General features: G+C 35.3%; 1 protein-coding gene and 1 pseudogene across 1 annotated transcript; both read right to left on the bottom strand.

Annotated features, from left to right (window-relative positions):
• Positions 1 to 8,637: 8,637 nt before the first annotated feature.
• Positions 8,638 to 12,261, bottom strand: LOC122277381 (annotated as a pseudogene).
• Positions 11,916 to 13,063, bottom strand: LOC122277385 (receptor-like protein 34). The gene has a single exon (XM_043087355.1). It carries the CDS (start codon positions 13,059 to 13,061, stop codon positions 12,111 to 12,113), a length of 951 nt encoding a protein of 316 aa, XP_042943289.1. The 5' UTR covers positions 13,062 to 13,063; the 3' UTR covers positions 11,916 to 12,110.
• Between the last annotated feature and the right edge of the window lie 6,894 nt (positions 13,064 to 19,957).

Here is a 19,957-nt window from a genome sequence, read left to right as displayed (position 1 = left end):
GATTCTAGGGTTTATGATTGAGGAAAAACAAATCGAAATAAAGGAAATGAAATTGAAATCGAATTCACACAACAACAAGATCAGGAGCCAAACAAAAATAATCGAACGAAATCAAGAGATGAAATCGCATAGGAAGGATGTGAGAAACAGAGAAAATCATGGAAGAAAAGAAAGACTAGAAACATGAAAGAGAAAGTAAGGGTAATTGCGGAAAAAATTCTATTGATACCATATTAAACTCTCTTCTTTCCACTGAATGTCATCCATTGCATTAGAAAAATAATATTCGTCTCTGCACAAGACTTAAAGTCTCCTATTTATACATTTTATATTTAACTAAGGTACTGTATACAAAAGAATAAAATAAACATACATTACACGTGTAAAGAATGTAAATAAGTAATATTACAATCTAATACCTTGTATGTGTTCTTGTATATTCTTTTTTCTGGTTTTTCCTCGTAGGTTTCCCCGATTTTTCAGATAGTCATTGTTTTTGTTTTTTATTCTTTTAGTTTTGGTTGTTTTATTTAGTTTTATTTAATGAATTACAAGACATTCAGATTTTGATCTGCAGAGGATATGGCTCCAGAATATGCATTATGGGGTTATCTGACATACAAAGCAGATGTTTACAGTTTTGGAGTTTTGGCCTTAGAAATTTTCAGTGGAAAGAACAACAATAAATTATGCCTATACAACTTCGTATCCCTGTTCAATTGTTACTCATTCTGAAGCTACCATAAATTTATACAATATGATAATTGAATAAATTATATTGCAGGCCTGTCATTTTCAGCAAACTGGAAAAATGATGAGGCTCATTGATGAGAGGTTGGAGTCTGAGGTTGACGAAAAGTAGCTTTGGTATGCACAAATACATCTGCATCACTTAGGCCAACCATGTCTGAGGTGGTAAGCATGCATTGGAGGGCGATTGTCTGCTCCGGACCGGATTCTAGAAGTAAGCAGCCAACATGAAGACCTGAGGTTTAAGGCCATGAGAGACCTCCAACAACATTTTGCTCTTCCTCTACGTGTGGACATGACTTCGGTGATATCAAACCATACTCAGAATCTTGCTGAGAAGTGTGAGCATTCCTCTTTGTAGCTTTGTAATGAAAGTTGCCATTCTTTTACAGATGGATTATTAACTCCACTCTGAGAACACTGAAAATTTTAACTTTTATTTCCACTTTTCTTTCTTCGTGTGCATGTTTAAAAAAAAAAAAAAAAAACTAAATATATCTGCATACAAAGACATAAAAATAAATCCTTGTTGCCATTGTTACCATCTCTTAGAAATATTCACATCATAGCATTCAATATCACTCATCTCTAACGTGAACTCAATCGGATTTTCCCCTCTCTGAGAGAAGCTTTCCCCTCTCTGAGAGAAAAAGCTATCTGAAACGGCCCTAGAGGGAGGTGGGAGCCTCGGCTCCTCCTCCCTCCCTCCTCCTTTTAGTTTTTCTTGCATTTAGTTTATTTACTCTTCTTTTCTTCTAGTTTCGTTTGCTCTTTTGGTTCAGGTTTGGTTTAATTTCAGTCGGCTCTTGTGTTATGGTGGTTTAGCCCTTGTCCCTTTACAGCGCCATCTCATAGCGAGGATCTTCAGTAAAGGCCCCGAGAGCAACCTTGAGGTGGCTCATTGCAGAGGTGACGCGCACAGACGCTGGTCTCGCCGAGGTTGGTGGATCTAGAGGGGTGAGTGGCTGGCTACCCTGTTTTGTTGACGCAAGGTTGGCGGCAATGGGCTAAGGTGCGGCCGGGCGGCTCGTCGGCAAGAGTGTTGGTAAGAGCAATGGGCTCTGTTGCTCTGTTTCATAACAGAGTGTTGGTACGAGCAGCAGAGTTCTGATGGTTGGCGGCAAGAGGCACGTTGGCCTTCTCTCTCTCTGGTTTTGGCCGTTGGATTGATGAGCATAAATCTGGGCCTCGTCTTCCCATGTTTTGTGGTGATGATCGATGCAGCAATTTGTGCTGCACAGTATCAGAGAATGAAGGAAGGGGCGGCGGGGAAGGAAGGGGCGGCGGCAGAGTTATGAGATGAAACCCTAACGGGTTGGGCCCATGTACTTACGGGCTGAGCTTTTGTTTTACGAGCTTTTGTTTTACAGCCCATCTAGACTGATGAAACCCTAAACGAGCTGGGCCCATTTGTTTACAGCCTTTTTTTGTTTTATAGTTAGTCTGTTTTAGTTTTAAATATAAAATAAATAGGCTAGTGTCTCACTCCTCTTTTAGAGGAATGTGGGTGTTTGTCCTACTTCTCTTTTGGAGGAAGGTAGGTGTTAGTACTCTTCCTCTTTGAGAGGAGAGAGTGTGGATGTACTCCTCCTCCTTGTGAGGATGGAGCGTGGGTGTACCTCTCTTCTTCGGAAGAAAGGTTGTTTTAGCTCTGGTTTGACAGGGTGCTTTCTTTTTTGACTGCTGTCAAGAGAGAAGGTATAGAAGTTTAGACAATGTCCGTCACAAAGGAATTTGTTGGCGGGGAAGCTCCTGAGCAGTTGCGTTAGTTGACTTATAGTCTGGTTCTCCTGTATTGATAAGTCACAGTTGTAACTTCGTTTATGAATGAATGCTATGAAGCATATTTCCATAAAAAAAAAAAAAAAGAAATATTCACATCTCCATTCACATCTCCATTATCTAGTTTTCTCACTACAAAAAAACTGCTTATTTAGAACCAGTTAATTCTAGCTAAATAACAATTTTCAGCTAAAATTGGTTACAAATAGTTTTTTGGTTGCAATAAATTGATTACAAAAATCCCTTTTTTTTTTTATAATATCTAAATCGTACTAACAAACAATCATTATTATATAAGAAAGTCCATACCTATATATATATATATATTTATTAAAAATTTTATGTGTAATCATTTTTACGTACTCTTTACATACTCTACTAATATGATTGATTGTGTCAATTTTTTTAATATAAAATAATTATTTTGAGTGTCGTAAGTAAGAACTATGCAATTTAGACCAACCATGAGCAATCCTGACAAACTTAACCCCAAAGAGGACAACAAAAGCACATAAGAATAGTGGTGTCTCATTCTCAATAGATGAAAAAGAGAATAGGAAGGCTTGAACAAAGAATTGAGATGAAATAAAAGTTAAATAAAATATTATTTTTTAAAAATATTATTTTAAAATTTTAAAAAAATTAAATTATTTATTATATATTACGTAAGAATTTAAAAAAATTATAATAATTATATATAATAAAACAATTAAAAAGACTTTTGGTATCTAATACAAGGCATAAGGATCGTATTAAGCTAAAGGACCAAGTGCCCTGAGCTGCTGATAATCACGTCACACTAGTGGCCAAGTAAGTGACCATATATCATGCACGTGAATAAACGTCTTTTAGGCAGATGAAGACAAAAATCCGTGATTTTTTTGGGACAATGCTTGAAATGTGCATCACAAATGTACAAATCACTTGCAAATGATTTTTTTTTCTTTTTTTCTTTAAATATTTTTAATCATTATAAAATGTTGGTTTTTTTTTAGTAAATAATATTTATTAGTAACGTTTTTGTTTAAGAGGTTATTACCGTTACTTAATTTCCTTAATTCAGTATTTATTTCTCTTCTTTCGGGTGCATGTACGTATATAGAAGGTGATTTTATAGCTGTTTGCCATCTTTTAGTTTTTAGCCGTTGATGTGTGAAAGCTCATTAAAATATCCATTGGTGGTGGCTGATTTATTCTTTCAGTTTAGAGTTTTAAATGTTGGCTTTTTATTTCTTTCTTTCAATTGTCCTTCCGTTGAAAAACATTATTATTTTTTATGTTTTCATTCAATAGCCAGTCTGAACTTTTCTAAAATGAACAACCGTCAGTTAACATTTTCTTTTATGGCTCTTTACTACACTACACGTTACCAAATGCAATAAATTGAGTTTTTGTTTAAATTTTGATGAGAACGTGAGCGTTCGTCGGTGATATGTGTTTGTCCTAGTGTGGTGTGTCTTTCTTTCATGTAGTGGAAGTACGTAGATATTATTTTTTTTTAGAGTATTTTTCAAATAAAAGAGAGGTGTTCTTTGAGTGGAGCTTTGAGCTCAACCACTTGTGCAGAGTTGGTTCGGGCTATACGACAATCAGTTGAGCTGTTGTATCCTGGAGGAGTCAAGTCAAGAGAAGTTATGCTGCACCGGTTAATTTGAGACTTTGTACACCGCAAAGGGCTTGAATCTCCTTAAAGAAAGCGAGATTTCCGTGCCTCAGTCCAAACTGGCTTCGTTTATATTTTAACTTTATTGTAATTTTTATTACATTATTGTGTAATTTCACCAACAATTTTTAAGGAGACTCAAACATGGAGCCTACAACTGAAAAATCCACGGAAAGTATTGGAGATCTTAACAAGCCCTTCCACTTCAAAGGAGCCAATTTCAAGAGATGCAAGTGCAAAGTGCTCTTCTATCTAAGCCTTCTGAATGTCTCTTATGTTCTCACTGCAAAGAATCCTAGAAAGATTACCACCGAGAACATGACTGAAGTACAAGTGAAAGCTCACGAAGAAAAGATTGAAAAATATACCAAAGATGAGTATAACTGTCGATGCTATCTTTTAAATTGTCTTGCTAATCAATTTTATGATTACTACAATACTACTTACACTTCTGCAAAAAAAATTTGGAAAGCTTTACAGAGTAAATATGATACGGAAGAAGCCGGAGCGAAGAAATATGCGGCAAGTCGCTTCTTTCGATATCAAATGATTGATGGAAAGTCCGTTGCAGAGCAAGCTTAAGATTTTCAAATGGTTGTAGCAGAAGTTAGATCTGAAGGCATCAAGATTGGAGACAATCTAATTGTTTGTGGCATCATCGACAAGCTACCACCTTCTTGGAGAGAGTTTCAAAAGTCGATGCGCCATAAACAAAAGGAGACTTCCTTAGAGACATTAATCACGCGTATTCGCATAGAAGAGGAAGCTAGAGGCCAAGATGCATTGGTGTTTCAAAATGGTAATGAAGATTTCATGACAAAGGTAAATTTAATTTCTGAAAATGATAGCTTGCCCAAGAGTCAAAATATGAGAAATAGTTATTTGAAGCCGCAAAGAAAAGATTTCAAAAAATTTGGTAAACCTCACAAAAAGGGCTTTCAAAGCCAATATGATAAGAACCAAGGACCCCCTTCACAAAATCAAGCTTGTTTTGTCTGTGGCAAAAGTGGACATTTTGCTCGAATTTGCAAGTTTCGGAAGCGAGAAAATAATCCTCAAGTTAACGTAACTGAGGAGCCGTTTGTAGCAATGATTACAGACATTAACGTGGTTGAATTTGTTGAAGGGTGGTGGGCAGATTCTGGTGCCAATAGGCATGTCTGCTATGATAAAGATTGGTTCAAAAATTTTACTCCCTTTGAAGAAGAGAAGACTATCATGCTTGGTGATTCAAGTAAAATCAAGGTCATTGGGAGTGGTGAGGTCGAGCTGAAATTCACCTCGGGATGTATATTGATGCTCAAAGATGTACTCTATACACCGTCCATGAGGAAGATTTTGATGTCGAGTTTTTTACTCAATAAAGCGGGCTTCAAACAAATTATGGAATCTGATGAATATGTGATTACAAAAAATGGAGTTTTTGTGGGCAAAGGCTATGCTTGTGATGGAATGTTTAAATTGTGTATTGAGAATAAAATATAGAACGTTTCTCTTTATATGTATTTTTTTTTATATGAAAAGAAAATTTGTCTTTAAATCCAAAAATTAGTGGGGGCCTGTCAAGTTTTTAGAATTTTTTTAAAGGATTTTGGCTTGTACGTCGTTCTTCAGTTTATTTTAAACTTTTTTGAATAAAGCCGTTTGTTATTAATATTTTGGTGTTATACGTTTTTGTGCATTTAGATTCAACTTATCCAAACGGTTTAATATTTGTGTGGGTACATCTATTATCTTTATTGGATTTGTTTAAAACGTATATGGTGTTTATGGTCGAACTGTTTTGGCTATTTTGTTTTTGTTTAAGCCGTTTTATAATTTAAGAGATCCATTGCATGTTTTGGCTGCCGTATTTTTTTCCATGTCAACTATGGAGTTTAACTATTTTGGCTCCAATAAAGAAGCAAATTGGTTGAGAGATTTATTCTTTTATGGGAAAAATCAGATTCAACCATATCAATTTGTTGCGATAGTACTACTACAGTTGGTAGAGTACAAAACCGTTATTATAACGGTAAATCCAGATCTTTGGAGGAAAAACACAGTACTGTAAGATTTTTTTTATTAATGGTGTTATTAAAGTGCATCCACTATAGAAAGCTTTGACAAGAAAAATTGATCTGGAATACATCGAGGGGAATGAGATTAAAACCCATAATTCAAGAGTCATGTATGAGGATACCCAACCTGGAGACCAGAGATCCTGAGAACTGGGTTCAATGGGAAAAACGAATCATATGATGGTCGTAAAAAATGCACTATTTATTTTATTTCTTATTCCTATGATGTGAGTGCATTTATCCTGTAATGTTGTGGAGGATGAATTTTTAAATAAACTCTTAATGAAATTCTGTAGCTCTTATGAGTAGGGTGTAAGAATTACAGGAGCACCCTTGACAGATTTCACCTATGTAAGTGTGAGAGTGGGGCCGCTCTCTATGAGAATCGGGTTTATTCTCAAATACACTCATGAAACCGGGATTAGCACAAGGCTGTAATGTGCTGGCTAATAAAGCTCATGTCAACACCTGGGTTATTATGTGTGAGTAATAATTCTTTATTTCCCTTAAGCAGTCATAGTTCAAGTCTGATATCACTACTGACTCTGGAGTAAAGGTTGTTATTTCACTAAGTGAAGGTTCAATGCAGAGCACACCTTCATGATACATAATAATTATTCTTTATCTGAAAATATCTCTCTTATTTATATTATTTTAAAAAATAGTGGGGGAATGTTGGTTTTTTTTTAGTAAATAATATTTGTTAGTAACGTTTTTGTTTAAGAGGTTATTACCGTTACTTAATTTCCTTAATTCAGTATTTATTTCTCTTCTTTCGGGTGCATGTACGTATATAGAAGGTGATTTTATAGCTGTTTGCCATCTTTTAGTTTTTAGCCGTTGATGTGTGAAAGCTCATTAAAATATCCATTGGTGGTGGCTGATTTATTCTTTCAGTTTAGAGTTTTAAATGTTGGCTTTTTATTTCTTTCTTTCAATTGTCCTTCCGTTGAAAAACATTATTGTTTTTTATGTTTTCATTCAATAGCCAGTTTGAACCTTTCTAAAATGAACAACCGTCAGTTAACATTTTCTTTTATGGCTCTTTACTACACTACACGTTACCAAATGCAATAAATTGAGTTTTTGTTTATATTTTGATGAACGTGAGCATTCGTCGGTGATATGTGTTCGTCCTAGTGTGGTGTGTCTTTCTTTCATGTAGTGGAAGTATGTAGATATTATTTTTTTTTGGAGTATTTTTCAGATAAAAGAGAGGTGTTCTTTGAGTGGAGCTTTGAGCTCAACCACTTGTGCAGAGTTGGTTCGGGCTATACGATAATCAGTTGGGCTGTTGTATCCTGGAGGAGTTAAGTCAAGAGAAGTTCTGCTGCACCGGTTAATTTGAGACTTTGTACACCGCAGAGGGCTTGAATCTCCTTAAAGAAAGCGAGATTTCCGTGCTTCAGTCCAAACTGGCTTCGTTTATATTTTAACTTTATTGTAATTTTTATTACATTATTGTGTAACTTCACCAACATAAAATATAAACTTATTAATAATCATTTATGCAATTATTAAAAATAAAATAAAATGCACAAGCAAACATATTTAACGCGCTATCATTTTCCTTTTTTCTAATGTCTCAATTATAAGATCTTGGTTATTGTACAAAATTCCATCAACCGTACATCATCTTATAATTTTTAAAAAAATTGGCAGAGTTACCGATATTCGGTCCCGATAATTTTTTTTTTTAATTTAATGATTAAAAAAAGTATATTTTTGGTAATATTGAGCTTTTTTTTTTTTTTTTTTTTTTTAAAGTTAAGAATATAAAAAAAAATAATGAAAAAAATAAAAAATAAAAATTTGTCCTTTTCGGAACCGGTCTCTTGCTATATCCTCGATTTTCTTTGAACATGTGTTGTCTGGAGGAGAGATATAAGGGTACCGCTGGATTGCTGCGCTAGTCTATTTATTTATTTTTAATATTTTTAATCATTAATAAAAAATACATAACTACATTATGTCACTTTATTAACCATCAAATGAAGAAATATAAATATAAATAATTAAGTGTTAAGTTTAAGAGATTCTATTAACATTTTTGAGAAATAAGATACCGATATGGAAAATACGTTTTGTAATTCTCACCTCATGTGCTTCGGTATGGCAATATTTAAGGAAGGAGAGACCCATTTTTATTTTTAATATTTTTGCCCTTTTCTATCCTATTATTTTCTTATTAGTGTTTCAAAATAATTCTTTTTACAACATTTTATACAACGATATTTTAAAACGGGGATATTTATATAGAGTGATGTTATATTTGTAAATTTTTTATACAAAAACTTCTCATTTAAAATATAGTTATACAAAAGATTGTATATCTATCAACGATAAGTATAAAAATGGCCACACAAAACAAGTATATATCTTAAAGATGAGAGTCACTATTGTAATATTTGGAAAGGAACAAACATTAACTAAAGAAGAGTCACTGACAAATTAAGCAGATCAACATATATCTAAAATGATCAGGTGCTTTGAAAATCTTGTAGAAACTTGGATTTGATCTTGTTGAGTGCTATTGGAATACTTCTTGTATTGATCCTCTCTTCAGGTGAATCTATGCAACAATCCAAAGCTAGTCCCATGATAGATGATACGCTGTCCGTCGTAGTTGCATCCTTATATCTTTCGTCTCCCAACAAACTAGCATCAATGATTTCAATTATTGAGAGATCAACTAGAGATTCCTCTACCCAACGCTTCAAGTTCATCTCTTCAATAAACATGTTATCTGTAGGCTTCTTTCTCGTGAAAGTTTCCATCAATAAAATGCCATAGCTATACACATCGCCTCTTATAGAAACAATCCCTTCGGATCCATACTCTGCATTTTATGCAAAAGAAAAAGAGAAAAATTTAAAGGACTTGAAGTAAATAAATCAATATTCTATGATCAATGGAATTCAAAATCAGCATTATAAGATCACCTGGTGCCATATACCCAATAGTAGCAAGGGTCATGGTTCGCTTTATAAGATCCTCATCTCCTAAGAGCTTGGCTATTCCAAAATCAGCCACATGTGCAACCATTTCTTCATCCAACAATATATTGTTAGGCTTCAAATCACAGTGAACAATAGTTTTCGGGTAACCGAAATGAAGGTATTCTAGTGCTGTCGCCACATCAATCATTATATTTAGCCTTTGTAACATACTCAAAAAGCGGTCACCAGAATAAAGCCAAGTCTCCAAGTTTCCATTAGGCATGTATTCCAATACAATGGCTTTGAAGTTGATATTACTGCAAGCAGTAATGATTTTGACAAGATTCCGATGACGAATATTACTTAGTACCTCACACTCTACATCAAAGCTATGAAATGCCCCTTCTATTTGTAAATTCAAAACTTTTATTGCAAAATCCTTCCCATCCAAGAATGTTGCTTTGTACACAGACCCAAAACTCCCTTCTCCAATCAACTTACTTGGATTAAACCATTCTGTTGCTCGTAAAAGCTCATAGTGAGAAACTCTTCTCCATGGTGCTAAAGGAGACAAGTCTACCAAACCTGTTGACTTCTTTTGGCATTTTTTTGAGATTAATATGAGGGATGCCACAAGTATTAATGTTAATCCAATTGCAGGTAGTAAAAATGTTAGTATATGCCTTATTTTGGACCTTCTTGATCGAGAAGTATCTCTTTTGCGTGGGAGAACTTGCAATTGGGGAGCACCACTGAGTGCATCATTTGACATAAATGATGCAGCCGAAAAGTTTAGAAATGGTCCTCTTGTAGGAATTTCTCCTCGTAGTCTATTGAACAAGACATTCAGATATTTAAGATATATGAGTGCTTCTAAGGATTTAGGAATCTCTCCAGATAAATTATTACCGGAAACATCCAACTGCTCCAAGTTTACCAAATCACCAAATGATTTCGGAATTGGACCTTCTAATTGATTTCTTGCAAAGGAGAGAAAATATAGATTTTTGAGACTACCAATTGTCATCGGGATATCACCTGATAATCGATTGTTTGATAAATCCAACTCTATCAGTACCTTCATATTTCCAAGCTCTAATGAGAGGGGGCCACTTAGAGAATTTGATGATAGGTCAGCCACCAATAAATCTGTCAAGCTCCACAAGCTCAAAGGAATTGTAGAAGTTAATTTGTTTAAGCCCAAGTAGAGGTATCTTAGCAAAGTCAGATTATTTATGCATCCAGGAATTTGTCCAACTAGCTCATTACCTCCTAAATCTAAGTGAAACAAGCTCTTTAAATGACAAAGATTTGATGGGATGGGACCCTACAATCTATTATTACGCAGGCTCAAAACTTGGAGCATTCCCAATTTCTCCCATGCAGTTGGAATTAGTAGCCCAACCAACTCATTGTTCCCTAAGTCCAAACTTGTCAAGCTGCTTAAATTGTCAATATCTTGGAAAATGCTTCCCTTGATATTGCAACCACCCAAAAAAATTATTTGAAGAGAAGTGGAGAGATTGCCAATGGAATTGGGAAGGATAGCATTTAGTGGATTTTTTGTAAAAGATAATGTCTCCAGATATATGCAATTTGACAAAGAAGAGAAAAGGCTATTCATTTTTGGAGAGCTAATAGTCAAGTTATTGATTTCTAAGTTGAGCAATCGGAGGAGACCTAAATTACCAATTGTATTTGGAATGAAGCCAGAGAATGAGTTCCTAGACAATGCCAGATGAGTGAGCTAGACAATGCCAGATGAGTGAGTTGTGATGCATTGGAGATTGAGCTGGGAATTGTTCCATTGAGTTCATTTGCCCCAAGCAGAAGCACCTGAAGTTCTGGAAGGAATAGACCTAGATTTGATGGGAGAGGACCAGAGAGATTATTCAAAGGCATTCCAATGATTTGTAATGTTGAGATATTGAAAATCTCAAACGGAATTGGTCCAGAGAAATGGTTGACTCCAATATTGAGGTTCTCCAAGTTTTATAGATGACCAATTTCATTCGGAATTGCACCTGCAACAATATGAATAATCATGAGATAGTTAATTCAGCAAAAAAATAAATAAATAATTCTTAAATCATATATATTGAAAAGGGCACATGTCTAATAACAAAAAGAAAAAAGGTCCATAATTAGGTTTCATGAAAGAAAAACGTTGAATCCACCGATAATGGACCCTGATGGTGGGTTCGATAGGTATTTATTTATTTTTTAATTCGTGATTAATGAAATATTTTTTAATAATATTGTAAATTTTTTTTAAAATATTTAAGGGTATAAAAATTATATAAAAAATTAAAAAATTAAAAATAAAAATCCCAAATGGCCGCCTTCACGGGACATTTGTCGGGCTATATCCTCGATAGGTGTAGCACACTCTTCATCGAATTCCCCATGCATTAATTAAGACAGAGCTTTGGTCATTCGACAATTTATTACTTTTCGTGTGTTTATGCGTGTATATATATATATATATAATTATAAAGAGATAATTATATTTCCTCCAATGAATTAAAACGAACCGGTTGTAATTATTATCTCTTAATCTTTAACTTAGTACAGCTTGGACCTTAGTTTAAAATTCTAGTGAGCATGGAATACAATGTACATAATAGTTTGTATTAAAATATAAATAAAAAATATATCTATGAACAATTTTTTTCTTTAAAAAAAAAACAGCAGTAATGAAAGATTATATATATATATATTCCCTGGAGTAATTCCTTAAAATCTTCTAGTTTTCTAGTCTGTATCATGTGTTGATCATTACTTATATATATAGCTAGCTTGCACATGCATTCAATTGAAAGGAAAACAATCATTTTTTAAGCACGTACGTACGTACATCTGCTAATCAATGATGCTTTCCATGATTGTAACGCACAAATTACATATAATTAATGACTAAATTAACATACCAGTAAAGTTGTTTTCGGCAAGGTACAAAGTCATAAGCATGGTTAAGTTTCCGATTGCCGGCGGTACTCTTCCGGTGAAATGATTACTCCCCACCCAGAAATATTGTAGCTGTTTGCAACTGAACAAAGTGGATGGAAGTCCGCCATAAAATCTGTTATGAGAAAGTCGAAGATATTTTAAGTTGGGAAGATGATCAAACGTATCTGTTGAAAGTCTCCCTGAGAGCTCGTTGGAGGAGAGATCAATCAATTGCACGGAAGGCATGTTAAACAAAATAGAAGGCATGGGACCCGAAAGCTTATTAACTCCAAGATCAATTGCTTGCAAGGTAGATATGTTGAAGAGGAAGGAAGGTATATAACCCGAGAACCCATTGAAGGCCAATACAATCCTTTCCAAGGAAGACATGTTCGATAAGGATTGTGGGATAGCACCTGTGAATCTATTACCAAATAGAAACAAATTTTGAAGTTTGGATAATAGTCCCAAAGATGATGGGATTTCTCCATTGAAGTTGTTGAATCCAAAGTTCAAGTTTTTCAACCGGTAAAGACGAGACAACTCATTGGGCACAGAGCCATGAAAACTATTGTTTTTTAGTCTTAGACTAACAAGAAATGAAAGGTTTCCTATCTGTGGAGGAATGGTACCCTCAACACCCATGTAAGAAAGGTTCAAGGCTATGACTCGGTGATGTCTAGAACCACAAGTGACACCAATCCAATTGCAAACAGATGTATTGGAGGACCAATTGCTCGCTAGAATATTATGATCAGGGTTGGGATGAGAAATACGAAACTTTAAGGCAAGAAGAGCAGATTGATCTGTGGCAATATTTGGAATGGTTGCATCAACTAAGATAGCCACATTATAACATCGTACCAAAAGTAGCATCACACAAAGGGGGAGTACTCTATCCATGAGTGATGTTCGCATGATCACTTGAGGTAGAGGAATTAGTATTTGTATATATATGGCAGTACTCAAAGTTAATGGAGCATTAAAAAATTAAGAGGATAATTAAAGAGTAGGGGAGTTGACGAATAATATTGACTGGAGAGTTGTGATCATATGTATGTACCTAATTAATGCTGGTCCCATTTTCTTGTTCGAGTATTGGTCTCTTGATCACTTTGGAAATTCATAGAAGACAATTAATCACTACAAGAAAAACAGGTAATTGCGACTAATTTATAGCAACGAAAAGAGTATTAGCAACCAAAATTGGTTGCTAATACTCTTTTCGTTGCTATAAATTGATCGCAATTGCCTTTTTTTTTGTAGTGAATGTTCCTTAGATCTTAATAAAAGACCATGCACCTATGAAAGAAAGACAGGTTTAAAGATTACTTGACTTAACTGGGTTAACGTCCATATGGGTGCATAAAAAAGCAAAAGAAAACAGGAGTTAATATACCACTTTTGCTGATCGCGAGACGACTGATCAAGACTGAAGCAAGTGGGTAGCTATTTGTCAAAAGTGAAATGATAGCATTACTACTTATCTTTTACCATTTTCTACAACTTTTTAATACAATAATATTATTTTAAATATTTATTTTATTTTTAATTTTGATTTGCTGTGTTTAAAATTTTAAAAAATATTATTTTCTAAAAAAATCGTAGAAAAAATGTAAATGGGTGGTGTGGCTATGAATATTGCATTACTGTGACCAGCCTCTCTTTTTGTTAAATGAGGTATGAGCTGGCCTCATTTATGTGTTTTAAAAATTAAAGTTTTGTTTTTAAAATATGATGAATAATTTTAAATAGAGCCAAGTGTTTTAATATCTCGAAAATTTTTGTAGTTAGAAAATAATTTTTATTTAAATGATTTTATATCTTTAAAAATAATATGTAATATTCATTATATATTTTATTTTTAACTTAAAAACTTAATTTTTAGATGGATTTATTCTCTTAAAAGTATTTATAAAACTCATCATGTTATTTTATAATAAAGATGATTAAAATCAAAGTTTGAATTTATTTATCCCAGTTATATTTTCATATATGTTATTTTATTATTAATTATTTTTAGTGATTAAATGTTCATCACCGCCGATTTGTCTTAAAATGAATGGTGTTGATTAAAACCTAACAACCCTAAATTTGTTTTTCTTCTTCCCTATTTCTTCACATGCGGCCCCCATCATATTTTCTTTTTCTCTCTCCAATCCTTCGGAATGATTTCCGACAGCATATATATATATATATATATATATATTTTTTTTTTTGTCATCCACCTTCCCGACTCACTTATCACCTACCCTCACTTTGTTTTCTTCTTATTTTTTCTCTTCTTTTATCCATCTTCTTATTTTTTCTCTTCTTTTATCCATCTGGTGTTAAAAAAAATTGATAAACTGGTAAATCGGATCAAATCGATGGGATTGGTCCAGTTCCAAATTTAGTTTAGTCTGATACTAGTTTTATTTTTCTTAAAATAGGTCAAAATCGATATAGTTCTAATTTTTCTTTTTCTAAAATTAGACCGAACCGATTTATATATATTTTTCAATTTTTTATATTATATATAATATTTATATATAATATATAACTATATATAAAATAGTTTTGTATTATATGATAAATTTCTAATTAATATAATATTAAAATTTAAAATCTTATATCATTTTATTTATTGTATTAATAGTTATACTAATAATATATAGTGCATATTAATAGTTTTTTTTTTCTTGGCAAACAAACTATTTCATAGATAAACTATATGGTTACAATGACACAAGATTCAATGGGGGTGAGTCCCCAACAGTCTTCCCAGAACAAACAAAAGCAATGCTAAAAAGCAAGACAAAAAAACGGGTTATCTCGCCAAAAGATTGGCTCCAACCCAATCCCACATGGGAATGCTGCATAAAAGCGGTTATAAGTTTATAACATAGTCTGATAAATATACTATAAACCTACGACTAAAAGCCCTAGTCGAGAGAAGTGCGCTGCATTTTGCTGATCCGGTCCAATTGTAGGAGACTATCACCAACACGTTATCTTGATCACTGGTTAGGAAAAGCAGGAACATAAGAGAATAGTAGCCTGAAGATAATCCGATACACCGATGAAGGATTACCTCCGACGGTGGTGGCGTGTGAGAGACATGCGCGACACTAAAGAACCAAAAAGCACACGGATCTGAAAGATCCGAAGTCCCTGGTCTCGGAGGCGCCATGCGTGACACCTGGAAACACCCAAAGACGCAGCAGCGCGTGAGGCCCACGGGCACTGTAAGCCGCGCGTGAACTACACGTGTCACACAGAATGAAAGTTTTCTTCAACCAACTGGCAGATCGGCGGCTGGGGAGTCCGATGGAGGGGCGCGTGGCTGTTGAAGACGGCCGGAGAATAGCAAATAGGAACATCTAGCTAGTATCACCAGAAAACTAAAAACAACTGAGAAAAAAGCCATATATACAACGGCTGGACAGGCTAAGGGAGGGAGGAGACGAAGCTCCAGCCCTCCCCTCGGCGAGAACGCTCTGATAGCTAGCTGATTGTGGAGAGAAACAATAGAGAGAAAACTCTAGAGAGAAAACGGGAGAGAAAAGTTATGCTTAATTCCAATACATATTAATAGTTATACTAATACTATATCACTATATATTATAATATACTATAATATATCATTGTATTATATATTATAATATATCATTATAGTCTATAATACAATTATAATATACTACAATATATTATCACTATAGAATTATATATTTTAATATACTTTATTATATATATTATATAATATATAATATAATACATTAAAATCGATAAAACCGAACCGAACCGGATCAGAAATCGATAAAATTGGAATACCGGTTTAGGAGGGTAACTAATGCATAATCAGTTTTAAAAAATATAAAATCAGTACATACCGATTCGATCCTAAATTTTATCTAAAACTGGACCGGTTACATCCCTATCCATCACGGTCAGTCAGCAGACCAACCTTTCCCTCATCATCACTCACAGGTCTCTCATTAACACCTTACCAGTTTTATTTTATTACTAAACCTATTTTTGTTTTCTAGCCAAACACTCCTACCTACCTTGACTTCGTCTTTACTATGGTTTTTCTCTATTGGTTCACGGAAGTAGTTTTCTCTCTCTCACAACCAAGCCACCATGAACTGAGCTACAACTCTTTTTTTCCAGCCATACCAAAGTCATGAAAAGAGGAAGTGATCATCGTCCTCTCTCTATCACTTTTCAGCCACTTTGCACGCCATTCGTACCACACGAAAGCAGAGAACATCAATCTTCCCCACCACCAAGCAACGAAGCCATGCCCATTCACATCAACCGAAACAAACTACCCCCACCATGAGGTCTACTCCGTCCTCCTCTCAAGTTGTGCCTCCATCGTAAGTTTTCCTCTCCCTCAAGCTGTGCTCTCTCTCTCATCATCACTCACAGGTCTCTCATTCACACCTTACCACTTTTATTTTATTACTAAACCTATTTTTGTTTTCTAGCCAAACACTCCTACCTACCTTGACTTCGTCTTTCCTATGGTTTTTCTCTATTGGTTCACGGAAGTAGTTTTCTCTCTCTCACAACCAAGCCACCATGAACTGAGCTACAACTCTTTTCTTCCAGCCATACCAAAGTCATGAAAAGAGGAAGTGATCATCGTCCTCTCTCTATCACTTTTCGGCCACTTTGCACGCCATTCGTACCACACGAAAGCAGAGAACATCAATCTTCCCCACCACCAAGCACCGAAGCCATGCCCATTCACATCAACCGAAACAAACTAGCCCCACCATGAGGTCTACTCCGTCCTCCTCTCAAGTTGTGCCTCCATCGTAAGTTTTCCTCTCCCTCAAGCTGTGCTCTCTCTCTCATCAACTCTACCTCTCTCAGTACGTTGCAAACCAACCGAATCACCCAGTTCTCCCCACCACACAACGCCATGCACGAATGCAACACCATCGCCAACAACATCCTCGTCAACCCAAAGCCACGGCATCAAGCAAAGAAGCCGCTGCTTACGCCTCCAATGATCCAGCTACTCCAACTCGGTCAAACCGGCAGCCAAACCTCTTACAGAATACAATGTAACAAAATAAAATGCAATCTAGTTCTACACAAGGACAGCAACCAAAGCATACCTGAAATACGCTGTAGTACATGGAAAGAAAAAGATAGAAGCCAAGGGCGGAACCAGAAAATCTGGTTTGTGGGGGCGAAGTCACAAAAAAAAAATTAGGAGGGGCTAAATGCTAATTTTTATATAGTCTACTTTACAAAAACACATCTGAAATTATAATTTTTCTCAAATTTTGAAAATTTTGGAGGGGCCAAAGCCCCCCAAGGGCCTTAGTAGTTTCGCCCGTGATTAGCAACAGCAGCAAAAAGGAGATAAGAGATGGCATAGAAAAGAAGAACCTCAGCTAAGGAAATGCATGACTGCACACAAAGAAGTATAAGGGACACGATGCATAAAGCTACCTCTACCATACTGTCCATAAACGTTCTGAATGAATTGATGCTTGTAATTGTGCAGATAATCAAAAGTTAGTCTTTCAGTAGCTTTTTACTTTTCTGCCTCTTGTAATATATATATTTGACCTTTGTATAATCAAAAGTACCAATGAGAATTAGACTTCTTCAAATCTGTCAAACTCTGTTTCATTAGTTTCTTCTCATTTTCACTTTCTGCTTGTAGAAGTTTCTAACAAAGCCCACTGTTTTGCTTCCCAAAAACAGAGCCACCATCATCAACCCACTACCTCCTCCGCGGTTACGTATTGATCCTCATGCAGTAGGCCTGCAACCAGATCCTGCACAGCCGAGTTTGAGGCCGACCCGACTCGCATAAACCCATTTATGGCGCCAAACCGATATGACCGATCCGATCAAAATAAACTCAGATCGAACCATACGACCCGACCTTTGAAAAACAAAATCTACTTTCTACCCATCAATTTACAGTCTACCTATCGATTTACAAAATATCTCCCAGATCTGAGATGACAACATGATAGTAAACTAACATTCATCCTCAAACTTAAGAGAAAATTGAAAAGGACAGAAATCGTCCTCTTTATGAACTTGATGCAGTCGGCACTGCTTCGCAACTTCGCTGTGGTGAGTCTTTTTTTTGTCTTTCTATTTTTTTTTTTTTTAACAAAGCCCAGAGCAATTTCGATGTGTATTCCTTGCTTTTGGTCGACTATTACCACTTTTGAAAGTAACAAATGCATGATTTGAAGGCTAAGAATCATGAGATGGCTAGATCTCTGATTCTCTTGATCTACTAATTTTAAAGGGAAAAAGAATAAAAAAAAAATACTGAAGAAAATAAAATTTATATATGCCAATATAAATTTTTAGACCGAAGAGAAACATAAGCACGAATAGCATTCCAAAGTAAGAACGAAACCCACTTTTCAAAAACAAAACAACACTTCTTATGTGGAAGAAGAAATGGACCCATAGTTCGACAGAAAACAATACTGCACCAAAAACACAGTAACCCACAAATTTATATTTGGTATATCATCACGTTAAACATCAAAATTTTCACGAATGCCATCTTGAATCCATTATTTATTTCAAATATGATTAATATTCTCATTTCCATTGATGTACCTTTTGATGCTCACGGTTATCCTCTTCCTTGTTGTCGTCTTCATCGGACGGAGGAGAGGGGTCGAGATGAGTTGCATCCTTGGTCCACCAAATCAACTTCTCCTCTTCAATTCCTCATCCTCCTCACCAGCAGAAGCAACTGATGGAGTCAATTTCTGGGATTGAGATAGATATATAGGGAGGGATGCTCGGGATTTGAGGGATTGGAAACAACGCTCGAGATCAGTGTGGAGGTAGTCGAGAGGAATGCAGGACATGTGGGAGTCGAGAGAGATCAAGCTTAAGAAGCAACTCATCCTACGCTGCTTGAAGTAGCTCTTCAACCTTCTCTCCTCTTCGGTTTTAATTACTGTCCTCTTAACTCTTCTTCGTCTTTCTTCCTTCTATTGGACATTGAGTCAAGAAATATTAGGAAGAAAATCATGTTTAGTCTGTTTTGACGGGTTCGACTTTGTTTCAACCCGATATGTATATTTTGACCCGATGACTCGTCTTTGACGGGTTGAGCAGGGGCGGGTTGTTCGGACGAATCGGGCCCAAGCCCTATATGTACAGGCCTACCATGCAGGCCCCTATTCAAGCTCCTCAAAATAGAGTATGTTTATGCTTAGCTCGTCTCCGTTTTGCTTCCACCTATGAACCACCCAACTCCTCCCCACCGTTAGCTACCGACAACCTCGCGTCCAAGCTCTGGTTTCTCGCCACTCAGATCAGAAATACCTTAGCCGTGCCACCATCACCTTAGACCAATTGTCGTTCTCTTGGTGAGCAGCTGCTGCAAGTTCCTTCTTCTTTCTGCCGCCGCCGAACTTGCTCTTCTTGTGTTTGGTGTTGTCGTGTAGTGTTTTGTTCTATGATATACACGTGTAACCCTAATGGGTATAGGGGGTAGGAACTTGGTTTTATTTTCAATTATACCATTCAATTTGAAGCTTTTGCAGATTGTATGAAGAGCAGTCCTAATTGCTTCTCTATTCTATCATTCAAAATACATCACAAAAACTCATTTTTTCTATTTTACATACTGAATTTTACAATATATCATACATCAGCTTATCTATTTTTTCTTCATATCATTTAAATATTATACTTTTTATTCTTTTTTATTCATTTCAAATATTTTTAAAAATGTTTACACATAAGGAGGAAAGAGAAAGTAATTAAAAATGATTACATTTGATGAACAGGGTTCTCTACATGTAGAGGGATCACTGTAGAAA

This window comes from Carya illinoinensis, chromosome 9 (genome assembly GCF_018687715.1).
Source record: "Carya illinoinensis cultivar Pawnee chromosome 9, C.illinoinensisPawnee_v1, whole genome shotgun sequence".
NCBI classification, from domain to species: domain Eukaryota; kingdom Viridiplantae; phylum Streptophyta; class Magnoliopsida; order Fagales; family Juglandaceae; genus Carya; species Carya illinoinensis.
Note: the sequence above shows the minus strand (reverse complement) of the source record. Positions and strands in the feature narration are given on the sequence as shown.